This window comes from Nematolebias whitei, chromosome 11, assembly GCF_014905685.2.
Source record: "Nematolebias whitei isolate Nwh7 chromosome 11, NemWhi1, whole genome shotgun sequence".
Taxonomy (NCBI): Eukaryota; Metazoa; Chordata; class Actinopteri; order Cyprinodontiformes; family Rivulidae; genus Nematolebias; species Nematolebias whitei.
In genome coordinates, this window is record NC_056508.1 from 6094305 (window position 1) to 6112297 (window position 17993).

General features: G+C 41.8%; 1 protein-coding gene across 1 annotated transcript in view; it reads right to left on the minus strand.

Annotated features, from left to right (window-relative positions):
- The window catches only part of src (v-src avian sarcoma (Schmidt-Ruppin A-2) viral oncogene homolog), a 78095-nt gene that overhangs the window by 7271 nt on the left and 52831 nt on the right, over positions 1–17993 (minus strand). Inside the window, exons 2-5 of the mRNA XM_037684653.1 lie at positions 6008–6269; positions 5786–5885; positions 4362–4460; positions 2674–2777 (exon numbers count right to left, since the gene is read on the minus strand). Of these exons, the coding sequence (XP_037540581.1) occupies positions 2674–2777; positions 4362–4460; positions 5786–5885; positions 6008–6260 (556 nt within the window). The 5' untranslated portion in view covers positions 6261–6269. The remainder of the gene's footprint in view (positions 1–2673; positions 2778–4361; positions 4461–5785; positions 5886–6007; positions 6270–17993) is intronic.

Sequence of the window (17993 nt, forward strand, 5' to 3'; positions counted from 1 at the left end):
CAGTGTCAACAAATCCCAAAAAAGTTGGGACAAGTAGCAATAAGTGGCTGGAAAAAGAAAATTGAGCATATAACGAACAGCTGGAAGACCAATTAACACTAATTAGGTCTATTGACAACATGATTGGGTATAAAAAGAGCTTCTCAGAGTGTCAGTGCCTCTCAGAAGCCAAGATGGTAAGAGGATCACCAATTCCACCATTGTTGCACAGAAAGATAGTGCAGCAATACCAGAATGGTGTTACCCAGCATAAAATGGCAAAGACTTTTAAGTTATCATCATCAACCGTGCATAACATCATCAAAAGATTCAGAGAATCTGGAACAATCGCTGTGTGTAAGGGTCAAGGCTGTAAAACTCTACTGGATGCTCGTGATCTCCGGGCCCTTAAACGTCACTGCACCTCAAACAGGAATGCCACTGTCAAGGAAATAACAGAATGGGCTCAGGAATACTTCCAGAAAGCATTGTCAGTGAACACAATCCACCGTGACGTCCGCCGTTGCCAGCTGAAACTCTACAGTGCAAAGAGGAAGCCATTTCTAAGCAAGCTCCACAAGCTCAGACGTTTGCACTGGGCCAGGGGTCATTTAAAATGGAGTGTGGCAAAATGGAAGACTGTTCTGTGTTCAGATGAGTCACGATTTCAAGTTCTTTATGGAACACTGGGACGCCATGTCATCCGGACCAGAGAGGACAAGGATAGCCCAAGTTGTTCTCAACGCTCCGTTCAGAAGCCTGCATCACTGATGGTATGGGGTTGCATGAGCGCTTGTGGCATGTGCAGCTTGCATGTCTGGAAAGGCACCATTAATGCAGAGAACTATGTTCAGGTTCTAGAACAACATATGCTCCCATCTAGACGTCATCTCTTTCAGGGAAGACCCTGCATTTTTCAACACAATAATGCCAGACCACATTCTGCAGCAATCACAACATCATGGCTACGTAGGAGAAGGATCCGGGTACTGAAATGGCCAGCCTGCAGTCAAGATCTTTCACCTATAGAGAACATTTGGCGCATCATAAAGAGGAAGGTGCGACAAAGAAGGCCCAAGACGATTGAATAGTTAGAGGCCTGTATTAGACATGAATGGGAGAGCATTCCTGTTTCTAAACTGGAGAAACTGGTCTCCTCTGTCCCCAGACGTCTGTTGAGTGTTGTAAGAAGAAGGGGGGATGCCACACAGTGGTAAAAATGGACTCGTCCCAACTTTTTTGGGATTTGTTGACGCCATGAAATTTGGAAACAACAGATTTTTCCCTTAAAATGATACATTCTCTCAGTTTAAACTTTTGATCTGTGATTTGTGTTCTATTCTGAATAAAATATTAGATGTTGACACCTCCACATCATTGCATTCGGTTTTTATTCACAATTGTTTAGTGTCCCAACTGTTTTGGAATCCGGTTTGTACATTTCAGCCTTCAAACAGGCAGACTGACAGACTGAAGATAGCTGTGATGCTGATTCCAGGACGCGCCTCAGTTTAACATGTCTCTATGAGATATTATATAATAATTAAATATTTTATATATTACTTATATAATAACTATTAGTTTCAGTCTTTTCTAAGAGTACCATCTTCTTTGTCAAGGCCAATTTCATTAGGTTTTTAAAATAATTATGTTGAACCAAAATTCAAAAGCAATGTCTTAATTTCAATAGTTGATTTTTAGTATTTAATTTATTTTTATTACTTGTATTCATTTTGTGCTATTTCTGTGACAGTTGCAGGTTTTTCTTTAACAAAAGGATACAGACAAATTTGTTCACTTCTGTATATCTTTATATCAACTACGTAATGACGCCTATTTTTTTCAACTGTGCAAGTTGTTTTGATTTGCTGGTGTCATAACTACAAAATTATCAGCTGAAAAAAAAACAAATAAAGTTTTTAGAAGTTCATAGGGACAAGAACCTGTACAATCGCTGTTAAAATTTAGGTTTTGTGATACTGACAATCTCATTCTTTAACAGGATTAATAGAATTGGATCTTTGAATTTGGTCTAAACTTTTGGTGCTAAAAGCAGTCTGGGTTGTTGTCTGCAAGGAAAAGCAAATTTTTTACAACAATTTTTAAGTTGTTGTTTCTGAATACAGAAAATCAGACATAGACCATGAGCATAAAAATTGAAAAATGTAAAACTAATGTGTGTGTGTATTCAAAAACAAAATTTTCTCGTGCTGGGCTCCATTATAAAAACAATAACTTCGGAGCCCCTATTAGGCCATTTCTGTGTGGACATAAGGTTAAAATCATGAACTTTTGCACAGTCAGATCACTCAATTGTGGACGACCTCTAATTTAATTTAAAATATTAATTGCTATATAAGAGCTATGAATGTCAAAGTATATTGGTCAGTGGAAGGCCATCACATTCACAAAAATCAATTTGAGTTCAGGGGATTAATGTTAATCAAATAATAAAAATAAAGTAATAAGTAAATAAATAAAAGGAATTACAATAATGAAAAGTCCTGCTGAACAGTAAGTAGGTCATATTGTTTACATGGCCTACAGTCTCATACAAGTCAGAGTAAACAACATCAAGAACCTTACAGAAAGATTTTGTAAAAATTGTCTTAAATTCATTTGTAAACCTGAAGGTACATCTCAAAATGTTAAAAGCAAGCTAAATTACAATGAATGATGGGCTCACACTCCTACCTTTGGATGTTTCACTTTCTCTCACCAGGAAAGTCCCTCTCTTGTTTTCCAAATGAAGCAGCATCCTTTCAGAATCACGACGTGTGATTTTGCCAAAGTACCACCTAGTATAGTCAAAGGAAAAAGAAAAATGGACACAGAGGCACAGATTTGTGATGAGAAAATATGTGCATGGGTTCAAAGAAGCCAAAATGGCTCAACAGCTTGGCCAAGAGTTTTTAACGTTGTAAACAATGGCCTTCCCTTTAGATAGAGCATGGGAGCAGATACCTAAATAGGATTCTGACTAAGTGCAATTATCTCTGAACTTCTATTTGTTAAATCTCCCTGAAATGCAATGAAAGTCAAGTGAGAAGCCTCACTTCCCACTTGGAAAACAGTGCAACAGCTGCTTACCTGGGATCTAAAGTCAGACTGAGATCACCGGTGAAGCAGGAGGCAAAAGTGAGAAATAAGGTTGTTACAGTTAGCTTGTGGGCATTAAGCAAGCCGGTCAGCATGCAAAATCAGTAAATGCTTTACAGCCACTTAGCTTGATCTAAAACAATCATCATCTAAAAAAGAAGAAGAAAACACACACACCTGTGAATTGCATAAACTACTGGGCTAAACATTAGTTGCTGCCAAGCAGATTCCACTGGAGTAAATTACAACCTATAAGGAGTAAACTAGTGGAGCAGCCAGTCCATGCTAAGATATCTGGTCTTTACATAAACTGGGATAACACTGGGCTAAACAGCCCGTCTACCTTAAGACATTGACACTTTTACAGCAACTAATGCCTACGTTCAAAGGCAGTATATTTTGAAATGCTTTGTGGTCTAGATAGCCTCATGTATCACTGTGACCTTCCAGTTTGTTGAAAAACACTTAGTCTAAACTGTCCATATCCATCTATGTGTCAGCTGTGCTCTGCAGTCATGCTGACACCCGGCAACATTGCACTTTGCTATTACAATCTAAAATACCAATAAAATAATTTATAAATACATTTGTATAGAAAAATCAATAAAAATCAGGTGCAAAGGACGAAAACAAAAGAGTTGAACTCCATTTGGAAATAGCAATGATCTTATTTGAGCATATGGTGCCCAACTTTACACATGCCAATTAGTAACTGTAGGAAGGTCGACTGAGGCACTCTGTGCAAAACTAATAATGCAGACCATGCTAAGTGAACTTGCCAGTCTATGCTAGGCTAACAGATGATTTATGCTAAGCTAACTTGCTGGTCCATGCTTAGCTAATAAATCAATTCATGCCAAGTTGTATTTTTTTCATACATTTATTTTTTAAGTTCAAATGAACTTGATGGGGAGTCAACATATTTATTTATTTTTTTATTAAAAATGCAATTGTAGTCATTTTCTTTTCTTTTGAAGAGTTCAACTGGCTGCTTATTGCAACTTCTTAAGACATCAGTACGGTTATTTTTACAATTTATAATAAGATAATTGACCAGATGGGCTTTAACTGTAAGGTGTAAATCTTCTCCCCTTCTTCTTACAACAGGCAGTGAAGTAGTGACTTCCAAAAGTGTCAGCCTTTTCTGCTTTCCCATTCAAAACTTAAAACACGCACGAAAAAGAAGAAGCCCAACTTTGTTTGGCTGCTTTTTTCATGCGCTTAGCAAGGAAAAGATCAAATAGATGAAGCGAAAAGGAAAAAAAATAAATGAAGGGGTTTACTCTTCTGCCTGGATGGAGTCAGCTGGAGCCACAAAATTGCTGGGGATATAACCAGTCTCTCCAGTGGTCAGGGAGCGCGCCAGCCACCAGTCCCCTTCTCTGCACAGATAAAAAGATGACACTTAGCTTTAGCTAGGCTCATTCAAAACACAAAGATGATGTTTAGCACTGGTTGTCAAGTCTCAAAGTAGGACTCAAGTGGCAGAGCTATCTGTTTTACTTTTAGAAATCACTAAAACAGTTAGATTCAAGCATGACTGAGGCCTTGGCCCATGGAGAAGTTTGATAAATTTAAGCCAATTGCTTTACTGGTGAAATAAATATGTCATCACACAAACATGCATTCATGAGGATAGAACAAAAGGGTAGTGATGGCATGTGTACTCTACACTTCATCAGTAATGGTGCTGCTGGAGCTTTGCAACACTCCAATCACAATCAGAATTTAAAGATAAATAACATGTTTGCACTCGCTGCCTTTAGATGGTTTGTGATGGTAGTGCTGTGAGGCTTTGCCTCTACTATTGCTGAATACTGCAACAAGAATTTATGGAATGAGTTTTGTGATGAAGTGGTATTATACAATATAAGGTTACTACTACTAGGGTTAGGGTATTTTCAAACAAGTGAGGGGAAAAAAGCTTCACAAACCTGCAGTTCACTTTCCTCCTACATAAAAAAATAATGGTTTGATGACAAAAGAAACATGAAAAAGACAGGGTAAAAAAAGAAGAGGGTTAAAAAGAGTACAGACCTTAGAGAATACAAGTTCATAGCCGCTGCAGAGGAACACATGAAAGAACAAGTAATAGTGTTGTGTATTTAAATAAACTCTTATGCAATGGATGTACAATAATTAGTCCTGAGAGAAAGACGTACAGAAGACACAGTTTTCCGATAACAAAAGCCTGTGGGTTCACTGTGCTTACTTTACAATGGGATATTTAAATACGCCCAATAAGAAACGTACAACACATATGTCTGACACCTAGCTTTAGTTGACAAACTGTTTATCTTGGAGAAGTTTCATGGATTCTGGGTGTATTCAGCCCCATAACATCTACTGGTAGTCGTTTTAATCTGAGGAACCACGTGTAGTAATCATTTATTGTTCTGCCTTGTAGGTCAGCACTGTGCACCGTATATATGGTTCACTGCTTCTCTTTTTACAAAACGCATGCTGTAAACAAGCATGACCCTCAAACACCCAAATCCAAAAAAGTTGTTTGTAACTTGACTAAAACTAGCTCTGCTCAAAGAAAAACAGGATTCCTTAGGAGTTTAAAACAGATAAGATGACAACTAGGTAAAAAAATATTTTACAGTACGGTGCAGAGTGTATACTGTACACTTCTTTGCTTTAAGAAAAAGCAAATACAGGTAAAAATAAGAGGTATTGAGTGTTTTTTAAGCATTTTTCTTACGTATTGTTTACTATCTGGAGGTGTTCGCCCTTCCTGAAAGACAGATCCGAGTTTGTTCGAGCCTCGTAGTTATACAAGGCCACAAATGTCATCACACCCACTGTAATGTAAGAAAACATTTGACTATAGTCAGACAACTTCAGCACATACAACTATAACAGCTACAGTCCTGAGAATGAACAGAACGAGGTGCTTAAACCTTTAAAAAGTCGACCCCCTCACCTGCTTGAGTGACTCTGTTAGTAGAACTGTAACTATTATTGTCTGCGCCTCCAAACAGGGCCAGTTCTGGAGTTTTGTTCATCGACTTATTGCTGTTGAGACCGCTGTCCACAGTGGGGCTACGGTTGGGTGACAAGGACTGTTGAGCAGAGTTGTGGTGCTGACTGCTTGAACCTCCTCCTGGGCCAGGGTTTCCATCAAGGCTGCGGGTCCGCTGGCCGACATCCTTGGACTTACTCTTGGACGCCCCCATAGCCGAGACCTGCAATGTGTTCATGAGCAGAAAGTGGTCTGTGAGATGGCAGCTGAAGATAATCTTGGTAAAAAGGCTAATTTTAGAGATAAACTGCTCTATAATCTGACATTAAATTGCCTGTTTTTTATGTGATGTTCTCATAATCTGTTTAAAAATCTTCTGATGGCCACAAAGCCAGATGAGTGGCCCAGGGACAGCTTGGCATAGATGCCATGATACATCTATCATTGATAGACGATAGATGTATCATTAAATTTATAAAAACTCACAAAGACCCATTCATGCATCCATTTTCTTCTGCTTATCCGGGGTCGGGTCGCGAGGGTAGCAGACTAAGTAGGGAGGCCCAGACTTCCCTCTCCTCAGCCACTTGGGCCAACTCCTCCGGGGGAATCCCAAGGTGTTCCCAGGCCAGCCGAGAAACATAGTCCCTCCAGCGTGTCCTGGGTCTTCCTCTGCATCTCCTCCCGGTGTGACGTGCTCGGAACACCTCACCAGGGAGGCGTCCAGGAGTAGGAATGTGCGATATGGCATAAAATTCATATTGTGATATGTATTGTGAAGGGTGGTGATAACGATATATATCGTGATATGTTTTTTGGTATAAAACTTAATAGGAATTTTTAAAAAAGCATAGGATGTCCTTTTGCCATCATATGTTTTGAATTAAGAAAATTCCACTACTAGGTCCAGAGAGTTTTTAAATAATAAACAAATCAAGTATTAAGCTTCTTTAGTGCAAAACAGTGCAAAATATATCAAATGTAGTTTTAGCCATATGTTTTAAACAAAACAATATGTAGTTAACTCTTAACAGTTTCCAGTCCTCTCACTTAATAAATGAACAGCAACAGAGCAGCATTTTACACTGAAACACTTCACCCTCCAACCCTCTAGTGGGCGACTCCTTCCGCTTTAATGGAGCTGACACAAAATGAGTCTGTGGCTTTGACCAGAGGGTCTCGCAGTAAAAATCACACAGCACAGCGTTCTTTTCACAGATCAGAGAGCAGGTTTCTAAAGCTGACCAATGCTTACTTTAACTTTCGATGGGGAAAAAAAAACTTTTGACGGAACACAGCGTTTTGAGCATGCATCAGAATACGGCAACACTACGACAAGCCGGCCGTAGTTAGCTTGTAGCTTCGCTACTTAGCTATCGAAGAAAATACTTTAACGCCACTTGCTCAGTTTTCAGCTCAAAAAAAGTAACGATTAAATCTGACAGCTCTAATTTTACACTTGAACACTACTTATGCACAGTTTTCAACTAAAAAAAAAGGTAACGATTAAACTGACAACTGATTTTACTTCAGACACAGCATTACTGCGGTTAGCCGGTAGAAGACAGATCTCTATCGTAGGCTAAATTTCTATTGTTTCTACCGTATACCATTTATATCGCACAATCCTATCCAGGAGGCATCCTAACCAGATGCCCGAGCCACCTCAACTGGCTCCTCTCGATGTGGAGAAGCAGCGACTCTACTCTGAGTCCCTCCCGGATGATAGAGCTTCTCACCCTGTCTCTAAGGGAGAGCCCAGACACTCTGCGGAGAAAACTCATTTCAGCCGCTTGTATCCATGATCTCATTCTTTTGGTCACAACCCAAAGCTCATGACCATAGATGAGGGTAGGAACATAGATGGACAGTAAATTGAGAGCTTCGCCTTTTGACTCAGCTTTCTCTTCACCACGACAGACTGGTACAGCGCCCGCTTCACTGCCGATGCCGCACCTATCCGCCTATCGATCTTCTGCTCCATTTTTCCTTCATTCGTGAACAAGACCCCAAGATACTTAAACTCCTCCACTTGGGGCAGGACCTCCTCCCTGACCTGGAGAGGGTACTCTACCTTTTTCCGGCTCAAGACCACAGCCTAGGATTTGGAGGAACTGATCCTCATCCCGGCCGCGTCACACTCCGCTGCAAACCGCTCCAGCAAAAGCTGTAGATCACGACTTGATGAAGCCAATAAGGCCACATCATCTGCAAAAACAGAGAAGTGATCCTAAGGCCACCACAATGGGTCCCCTCAACACCTTGGCTGCGCCTAGAAATTCTGTCCATAAAAGTTATGAACAGAATCGGTGACAAAGGGCAAACTTGGTGAAGTCCAACTCTCACTGGGAATGAGCCCGACTTACTACCAGCAATGCAGACCAAGCGCCAACACCGGTCATTCAGGGACCTAGCAGCCTGTATCAAAGGGCCCGGTACCCCATACTCCCAGAGTATACCCCACAGGGTTCCCCAAGGGATGCGGTCAAACGCCTTCTCCAAGTCCACAAAGCACATGTAGACTGGTTGGGCAAACTCCCACGCACCTTACAGGACCCTGCTGAGGGTGTAGAGCTGGTCCAGTGTTCCACGACTAGGATGAAAACCACATTGCTCCTCCTGAATCTGAGGTTTGACTATCCGATGGATCCTCCTCTCCAGAACCCCTGAATAGGCCTTACTAGGGAGGCTTAAGAGCGTGACTCCCCTGTAATTGGAACACACTCTTGGATCAATTTATATATATATATATATATATATATATATATATATATATATATATATAAAACTAACTGCTCCTGAGTTAGCGGGGACACTGTCTGCTCTGTGGTACAGAGTCCTGATGACTCCCAACTTGTGCTCCAAATGGTGATGGGAGTCAAACTGCAAATATTGGTCTGTGTGGATGGGTTTGCGGTACACACACATGCAGTTTATAGGGCATTAACAGAGTACTCGAGTAATCTACACATCGATTGCTAGGACCTCTATCGAGGTTAAAAATGTAATGTCGAGTATCCGTAGTGACGTCATATTATGTGACCACCATATGACCGTAGGGGGCGGTGTTGCACTGTTGCAAGTCACAGAGTATGGTGTAACACCGGGTCCAATCCACCACCCATCCACTGTTTTAAGTTTCGTTTCTGACATGCTGCACGTTTCTTCACGTTTGCAGTTTAATAATAACTAATAGTTTAGTTTTTCCTGTGACTTATTTGCAGTATGATAAATGGTAGGAGCATAATATATGCTCCCAATGTTTTGTTGGTCATTTTTTGTAAATAATTACCTTTTATTTCGGTTTTATTTATTTATTTATTTTTGTATCTTGAGATCTATGACGTCATCAAATACTCGAGTTCTACTCGGGTTTTATTATGTTAATGTCGAGTTTAAAAATTATATACTCGTTCAACCCATAGCGGTTTACAATTTTTTTTGTTTTGTTTTGTTTTTTTGAATGTCCAGAGGACCAGATTTTATTTTTTTTTTTTATTATTTTTTTTTTTTTTTTTTTTTTTTTATTATCTATTTTGGGTTGTTTTTTTTTTTTTTTTTTCCCAATAGGATAGAAAGAAAGAAAAGACAAAGTAAGACTCCAAAATATAAGAAATATATACAAATAGAGCACACGTCAAAACACCCGGCCACTGTCTGTTCACCTGCAAAGAACATGACAAAACATAGCAACAAAATACATATGTATAAAGAACTTAAAATATTCATGGCTTTGCAGTAAGTTTCCATAAATATATATACCCATACCTACGCCTATATACATACATACATACATACACATGAATATACACTCACATACATATCTATATATCTACATATAAAGCCTAAATAAGCATCCCTGCTTCTATTTGTGTGTGGTTGTGAGCATGCATAAGTGTATAAGGCTTCTCTAATAGAACATTTATTAGTAACTGTGAAGCAGCAGAGACCCGACCCCCAAGACCAGAGGCAGATGAAAAAGGGGGGACCAGAGTCCAAGACCCCAGGAGGGACCCCGACCGCGGAGCCCCCAGAGCCACCCACACAGGACGAACCACTCACCCACCCCCCAGAACGGACCACAGGGGAGAACCGGAAGATCCCCACCAGCAACCACATACAGTGACCCCCCGGGGCCAACAGTGACAAACTCATAGGCCCCCGTCGGCACCCGCCGCACCGATGTAGGTCCAGGTCCAGGCACCGAGGCCCGGGCACCGAGGACTCACACCACCCAGGCCAAGGCCTGACAGGGCCAGAGGACCCGAGCCCCACCAGGCAGACACCAGGCCGAGCCGACACACGCCCAAGCGCCCAGCCCCCGATACCAAGGGCCCCAAGCGCGCCGGCAGGCAAGGGCACACCCCACCAGGGGGCCGCGCGATAGGGGCGCGATGCCAAGCACCCCCAGTTGTATCAAAGAGGGGGCAGTCCGAGTCTTGGCCTAACAAATATCCATTCATACACAGACACAATCACACTATCCCAACCTCAATCTCACATTCATTCACTCAAAGACATACAATAACGATACATTTCATTCTTATTCCCGATACACACTCTAAACCCCCCAGGTCCAAGACATGTACCCGCCCTCTACAGGGGGCAGCCCATGCCCAAACCCAGGAGGTAAACCCATTCATTCCTGAGCGGAGAAGAGCCAATACCCCAGAACCGGCCCAGGCCATGCCCCGCCGACAGGACACCCCCCCACCATGAAGAGGACACGCCACCAACCACCCCCACACACCGTCAACAACCAAACACGCACCCCCAGCCGACCGCCTGCCAGGCCCCGGCAGCCACCCCGGTCAGCGGGCCAACCATGGCACCCAAGAGCCAAGCTCAGGGGGTCCAAACAACCCCAGGGAGAGCACAGCGCCAGCACCGCCCACGGCAACCCCCAGACCCCGAACCCCCACATAGTCCTGGTCAACACCCGACGGCCTGCCCTTCTCCCGGACCCCACCCCCGGAATGGCAGTCAGGGAACTAGGTGGGTAGGAAGAGGAGAAAAAAAAATAAATAAATAAATAAAAATAAGACCCCGACACATACACCCCCACCCCTAGATGTGCTGTTGATGTGTGTTGTTGTAGAGTGCCATTAAAAAGGAAAGAAGAAGGAGCAAAGGCTGGCAAGGTGCCAGTTTCCCCTCCACCCCAACTCTATCCAAACCCTAGTGTCTAAATGTAACCGTTGTAAGTGAGCACAGGCACAGGGGGTGAGAGTAAGGTCATCCCACCACCCATAGCCATGTGCCCACTTCAAATTCCTATATATGAATGTCATGAGGATGTTATGAATGAATGTCTAAGGTGTACAATAAAATTGAGTCCCAGGTGGCTATGGTCAACAAAGATGTAAAATTGTTGCAGCACACCCGAGCCCAAACAACCCTAAATGTGTGGAATTGAAATAAAGAGGGTGGAGGTGCATGGTGAGGGATGGGGAGAAATAACTGTGAGAGCAAATGCTCCCACAGGGAGTCAGCTCCCCCACTGACCCAACAGCCCCCCCCCCCCCCCAGCCCCCCAAGGTCCACCCAGGGATTGAGGCCAAGACACCTCTCCATCTGGACCGACCGCCAGGCCCGCTGAGCTCCAGACCAGAGAGGGACAGAGCCCCGAGGGCCGCCATAAGCCGCACCAGCAGCCTACACACCCGAGGGCCACCAGGACCCCCACAGACCGCAGTCAGCCCGCTACCAGATGGAGCCAAACCCCACCAGGACGACCCGGCCAAGAGCGCCCGCCCAACCGCCAACAGTGCCAGGAAGCACCGGGAGCGAGCCCCCACCACAGGAAAGGGGCCAGCCAGCCAGCCATGCACAGTCCCGGGCCGCCCCCAAGGACATCCACCCCATCCCCACCCCAGAAGAAATACTACACCCACCCCTCATTCGGACATCTCTCAAAACACATAGCACACTAGACACCTAGGCTGGGTCAAACTACCCCCTCTTAGGGGCCACTGGTCACGCCCCCAACCCCCCAGCCCATGAACCCACAACCCACCAGCGAGCCGAAGGCCCCCGCCCAGAACCGGGCACCAGAGCACAAGCCGGCCCAGAGCCCGGCAACCCGCCCGCCAGAGCCCAAGATCCCCGAACCCCACAGGCCCAAGCCCGGGGGCGATAAGCCCCCAGAACCCCAAGCCCCCGCGCCCACCCCAAACCCACACCAGCACAGCCAGGCTACCAGATCGGTGACCCACGACCGCCGCCACAGACCACCTGAGGGCCTGCATGCAGCCACCAGCAGACATCCCCCAGAACCACCCAGGCCCTCCCCAGAGGGAAAGCAGTGCCCCCCTGCCCAGGTACCCCCAAGAGCCCAGCCCCCGGCAACCCCCCCGGGGCCCCAAACCCATACACCCGCCTCCACATCAACCCCAAGGCCCCACAAGGTCAGATCCCAGACTACCCACCCTCACTATGTAACGGAGCCGATCAAAGGAGCCCACAGAGATTGATCCAATGTGTCGGCAGATGCTGTTTCAAGACTGATATGATCTAACAGAAGATTTTTATACTGATTAATGCTAAGATTATTTTTATTTTTCCAATTCAGGAGTATGGTTTTCTTTGCGATGCATAAGGCAGTGAAAATCATGCGACATGTATTTTTTTTCCAGGGTAACATCTTCCAAGATAGCCAATAAGCAAACAGACGGAGAGAGTGGAATATTACATTTCAGACATTTAGACAAGTCTTCACAAACCTGGACCCAGAACCTCTGAACGGGTGGGCAGAACCAGAGTGCATGGATATAATCATCAGGAATATTGCCTGTGCACTGTGAGCAGTTGTTAGATGATGTAAATCCCATCCGAAACATTCGCTGACCTGTATAATGTACTCTATAAAGAACTTTATACTGTATTAATTGTAAGTTGGAGATTCTAGTCATTTTAAATGTTCTTAAACATATTTGAGACCAGGTTTTTTGGTCAAAATTGATTGATAAATCTGATTCCCATTTTGCAACAGGTAACATTATGGAGTCATTGATTCTAGACAATTTCTTGTATATTTTAGATAATAATTTGGGGGATTTAAGATTAAGGAACTCTAACACACATATTGGTGTTTCTAACAAAGTTTTATTAAGCTTAAATTTCTTTTTTATGATAGACTTAATTTGTTGATATTCTAAGAAGTATTTATTTTCCATGTCAAATTGTATTATTAAATTATTAAATGGAATAAAGTCTACACCTTCATATATGTGTTCCAGACGTTCAATTCCCTTGACTCTCCAACCTGGGAAATTTAACATATTATTTTCTTGTAGGATGTCAGGATTGTTCCAGATGGGTGTATGTCTACAGGGGAGTAGTGAAGATTTTGTCATTTTCAAATACTCCCACCATGCTGTCAGAGAAGAGCTAATACTGATGCTTTTAAAGCAAACATGTCTTTTTATATTTGTGCTAATAAACGGTAGATCTGAAATCCTAATATTATTGCATAAAGTTTGTTCTATGTCTATCCAAGTTTCATCTAATGTATTTGGATTTAACCACTTTGAGATATATTGTAACCTATTGGCTAAATAGTAGTGATAGAAGTTGGGAAGTTCTAATCCTCCGGTATCTTTGGATTTCTGTAATGCTTTTAAGCTAATACGTGGAGTTTTGTTTTTCCAAAGGAATTTAGATATCAAAGAGTCCAGTGACTTAAACCATTCAGTTGAAGGTTTATTTGGAATCATTGAGAATAAATAGTTTATTCTCGGCAGGACCATCATTTTTACTGAGGCAACTCTTCCCATAAGTGATATGGGCAAAGATTTCCATCTAGTAAGATCATCTTCAATGTTCTTTAAAATTGGGATATGATTCAATCTTATTAAGTCTTCCAATCTAGGAGAAATATTAATGCCCAAGTATGTGATGTTACCTGATTGTAGTCGTTCATTGAGAGAAGTATTAAACACGCAGTTTATTGGAAGAGCTGTAGATTTTGACCAATTTATAGAATAATCAGAAACTTTTGAGAATGAGTTTATTAATTCGATAACATTAGATATTGAATTTTCTGTGTTCTGAAGAAAAAGTAAAACATCGTCAGCATAAAGACTAATTTTATGTTCTATATTTTTACACAGTATACCTTTAATATCAGCAGTTTGTCTTATTGCTGCTGCTAAAGGTTCAATAAAAATAGCAAATAGTGCAGGTGAAAGTGGACATCCCTGCCTGGTCCCCCTCTGTAAACAGAAGCTTGAAGATATTTGATTATTTGTCCTGACACATGCTCTTGGTGAGTTATATAATATTTTTAACCAATTAATGAAATGGTCCCCAAAACCAAATTTACTCAATGTAGAAAATAAAAATTTCCAGTTTACCCTATCAAATGCTTTTTCTGCGTCCAAAGACAAAATAGCTGTTTCAATATTTTTACTATATGAATACTCTATTAAATTATATAATCTGCGTGTGTTTGTGGTCGAGTGTCTTCCTTTTATGAATCCAGTTTGGTCAGGATGAATAATGAGAGGAATTATTTTCTCTAATCTTTTAGAGAGGACTTTACTAATTATTTTAACATCCACATTAATAAGAGAGATGGGGCGATAACTGGTAGGTAGTACTGGGTCTTTGCCTGGTTTTAATAGTAGACTAATGTTGGCTGAATTCATATGTGTTGGAAACCTGCCATTTTCTTCTGACTCATGTAGCATTCTGTGAAATATTGGTTCCAGGATGTTCCAGAACTCTTTATAAAATTCTGCTGGATATCCATCTGGGCCTGGAGATTTCTTATTAGGCATGTTTTTAATGGCTTCACGGAGCTCATCAGATGTTAATGGTGAGTCTAGTTCTGAAGATTGACTACTGTCTAGTTTTGGAAGTATTACTCTCTCCAAGAATTGATTAATATCTTCATCTGTCGGATTTATTTGTGGAGTGTATAGAGTTTTATAGAAATCTCTAAAAACACTATTTACTTTTTCCTCGTCATAAGTTATGTTACCATTTGTGTCTTTAATACCATATATAGACGTTTTTTCTTTATTTAATTTGAGTTGATTAGCTAAAAAGCTACCGGATTTATTACTGTGTTCAAAATGTTCCAAGCGAAGTCTTTGTACCAAGAATTTGTTTTTTTTGTCAATACATTCATTTAGTTCTAATTTTATCTTGCGTAGTTTTTTCTGTGTTTCCTCTCCTTGTAAACTTTCTAATAATTTGATAGATTTCTCTAATTCCTCAATACGTTTATTTTCTTTTTTCTTTTTGTTTGTTGCGTAGGATATTATTTTCCCTCTCATAACTGTTTTCCCAGCCTCCCAGAGTGTACACGCTGATGTACCTGGCAAGTCATTAAACTCTAAATACGATGTCCATTCATTTTTAAAGTATTGTATAAATTCTTCATCCATAAGCAGTGAGGTATTTAATCTCCAGTTTATATTTTTTGGGATTTCTTTCTTATTATCTAAATTTAAAGTAACTGGTGCATGATCGCTGACAGCAATAGGGTGTATCTTAGTGTCTGAAATGTTGGTCAGCAATGAGTTGCTGATTATAAAATAATCCAGACGAGAGTAAGAGTGATGCACATGTGAAAAGAAAGAATACTCTTTACTATTAGGGTGAAGAGACCGCCATGCATCGCAGAGTCCATAATCACTCATGTACTGTTTAACTACATTTATGGATTGCCAACTGCGTTGAGCTCCTACTGTATTCAGCCTGTCTATTTTGTTATCTAGACCAAAGTTAAGATCACCTCCCAGTACCAGCGAGCAATCCATGTGATTTGATAGAGTAGAAAAGAGATCATGAAAAAAAGCAGCATCGTCCACATTTGGCCCATATAAGCTAACAATACAATATTTTTGACTGAGTATGGATAATTTTAATATTATATATCTACCTTGCGGGTCTATAACTGTGTCTAATATTGTGAAGTTCACATTTTTATGTATTAATATTGCTACTCCTCTCTGTCTTGAGTTATAGCAGGCTGAAAATACATGAGGAAACTCAGGAGATTTTAGCTCATCCACAGTTGACGGTAATTTATGAATCTCTTGGAGTAATACAACATCTGCCTTTAATCTTTTAATCTGGCCAGAGGACCAGATTTAACTTTTTTTAGATTTTTCTACCTGGACTATTGAGCATGCATCAGAATACTTTATTTATACAGGTCACTGAGTCACGAGAACTCATTTTCAAGACAGACCTGTTTTGGGAGCAGATGGTGGGGGTTAAGGGCCTTGCTCAAGGGTCCAGACTGGAGCACAGGAGGGTGGAGGCAGGTGTGGGTGTTTCACCTTTTCCACACACATTTTGATGTTGTCAGTCCTGGGAGTCGAGTCGGCGACCTTCCGATCACAGGCCCACCTTCTCCAACCTCTGTGCCACCACCCCCCACTTAAGTTTTTACCTCCACCCACCGCCCCCCCAAACTTTGCACTCACACAGTCACCCCCTTTATGATTTAGTCTACTGAAGATGTGAACCAGTTGAAGAAACAACCTTTTTTGAATTGTATTTTGTCTGGACATTTAAAGCTAGCTTCAGATGTTTTCTGTCACAGGAGAGCTGTCAAAGTACTGTTCTAGCATTCTGGAAACTAGGGAGGTGGGTTTGAGATGCCTGTGACAGCTAACTATGTTAAGAGACTTGTTGCACAACGTTTTCAAAATGAAGGCTAGAAGACATGAATAAATCGAGAAGCACTGCAATTGTTTTGAGACACTTTGGAAACTCCCTCGCAAACACCGTTCACAAAATAGACTTCAAAAGTCGTAGTGCAGCGAGACACTGACTTTAGACGTGCACGAAAGGGTAAAAGAAAGCTCAAACAGAAACAAAGCAAGTGATGCAGAGCATGCGGGTTGATGTTTGGTTGTTATCTGTACGGAGGGAGCAGAGGGGTCAGCAGGCTGCACAGTCAATCCATCCACCCCCTCAGGGCATGTCTGCATAAAGAGGTTACATGTGTGCAGGTTAACACGCACAGTAACAAAAGAACAGACACAAAGATGATGGGTGTCTCAGGAGCGGCTCTTTGTGTGTTCTCCCTGAGCAGACTGGTTGCATATCTAATAAGGAGTTTGAGGCAAAGCAGAGCAGAGAAACCTCCTCTCTCATCTTCACTCATCTGTCATCTAAAAGCCTCCATTTCACACAAAGCTTTCACTTGAAGGATATTCCTTTAACGGCCTTTCCGTGGTGCCTAAACGACACATTATGTGGACAGACCATTAGGAAATAAGGCAGAATTAAGGCAGCATGGAGATTATTCCTTCAGACGTAACAGCTGTCGTGTGTGCTACACTGAATCGGAGTAAAAACGTACAGAACTTATTTCCTTTGGCCGAGGCTCGCACACAAGAACAAAATCACAAACATGGAGCGCATTAAGGAAGTCTGTGGTCTTTCTCCACTCTCACTTTCCAACAAAGACATCTTTTGTCAGCTCTCAGCAGGCAGCATGAACTAAGCACAGACATGGCTTGTGGTTTGCAGCTTGCGTGGAAAAAATTATGAGTGACGGGGAAAAATATATATTTTCAATATATTTAGTATATATATTTAGTATATATATATATATTTAGTATATATATATATATATATACTAAATATATATATATAATAAAAATCTCCAGTGTGTTGTTTGGTTAGAAACCAATGATTGGAAATGTGTTGTCTTCAGTGGTTAATATTAATAGGAGACTGATTCGGCCTCACAGAAATGCTACTTTAAGTAGTACGTATTGTCTGAGAGGCAAAACAGCAGAAAAATCATTCTGGCAACGCGGGGCGGTGTGGGGGGGATGTGGCTGGATGGGTGGAGAGACGATTAGCTTAATTATGCATAAGATGTGGCATTGAATTCCAAACCCTTCTTGTCTCCTGAGTTTTGGGTTCAGAACTGTAAAATCTTGGTGCTTTCCTCTTTTTCCATTTGATGAGTGCAGAG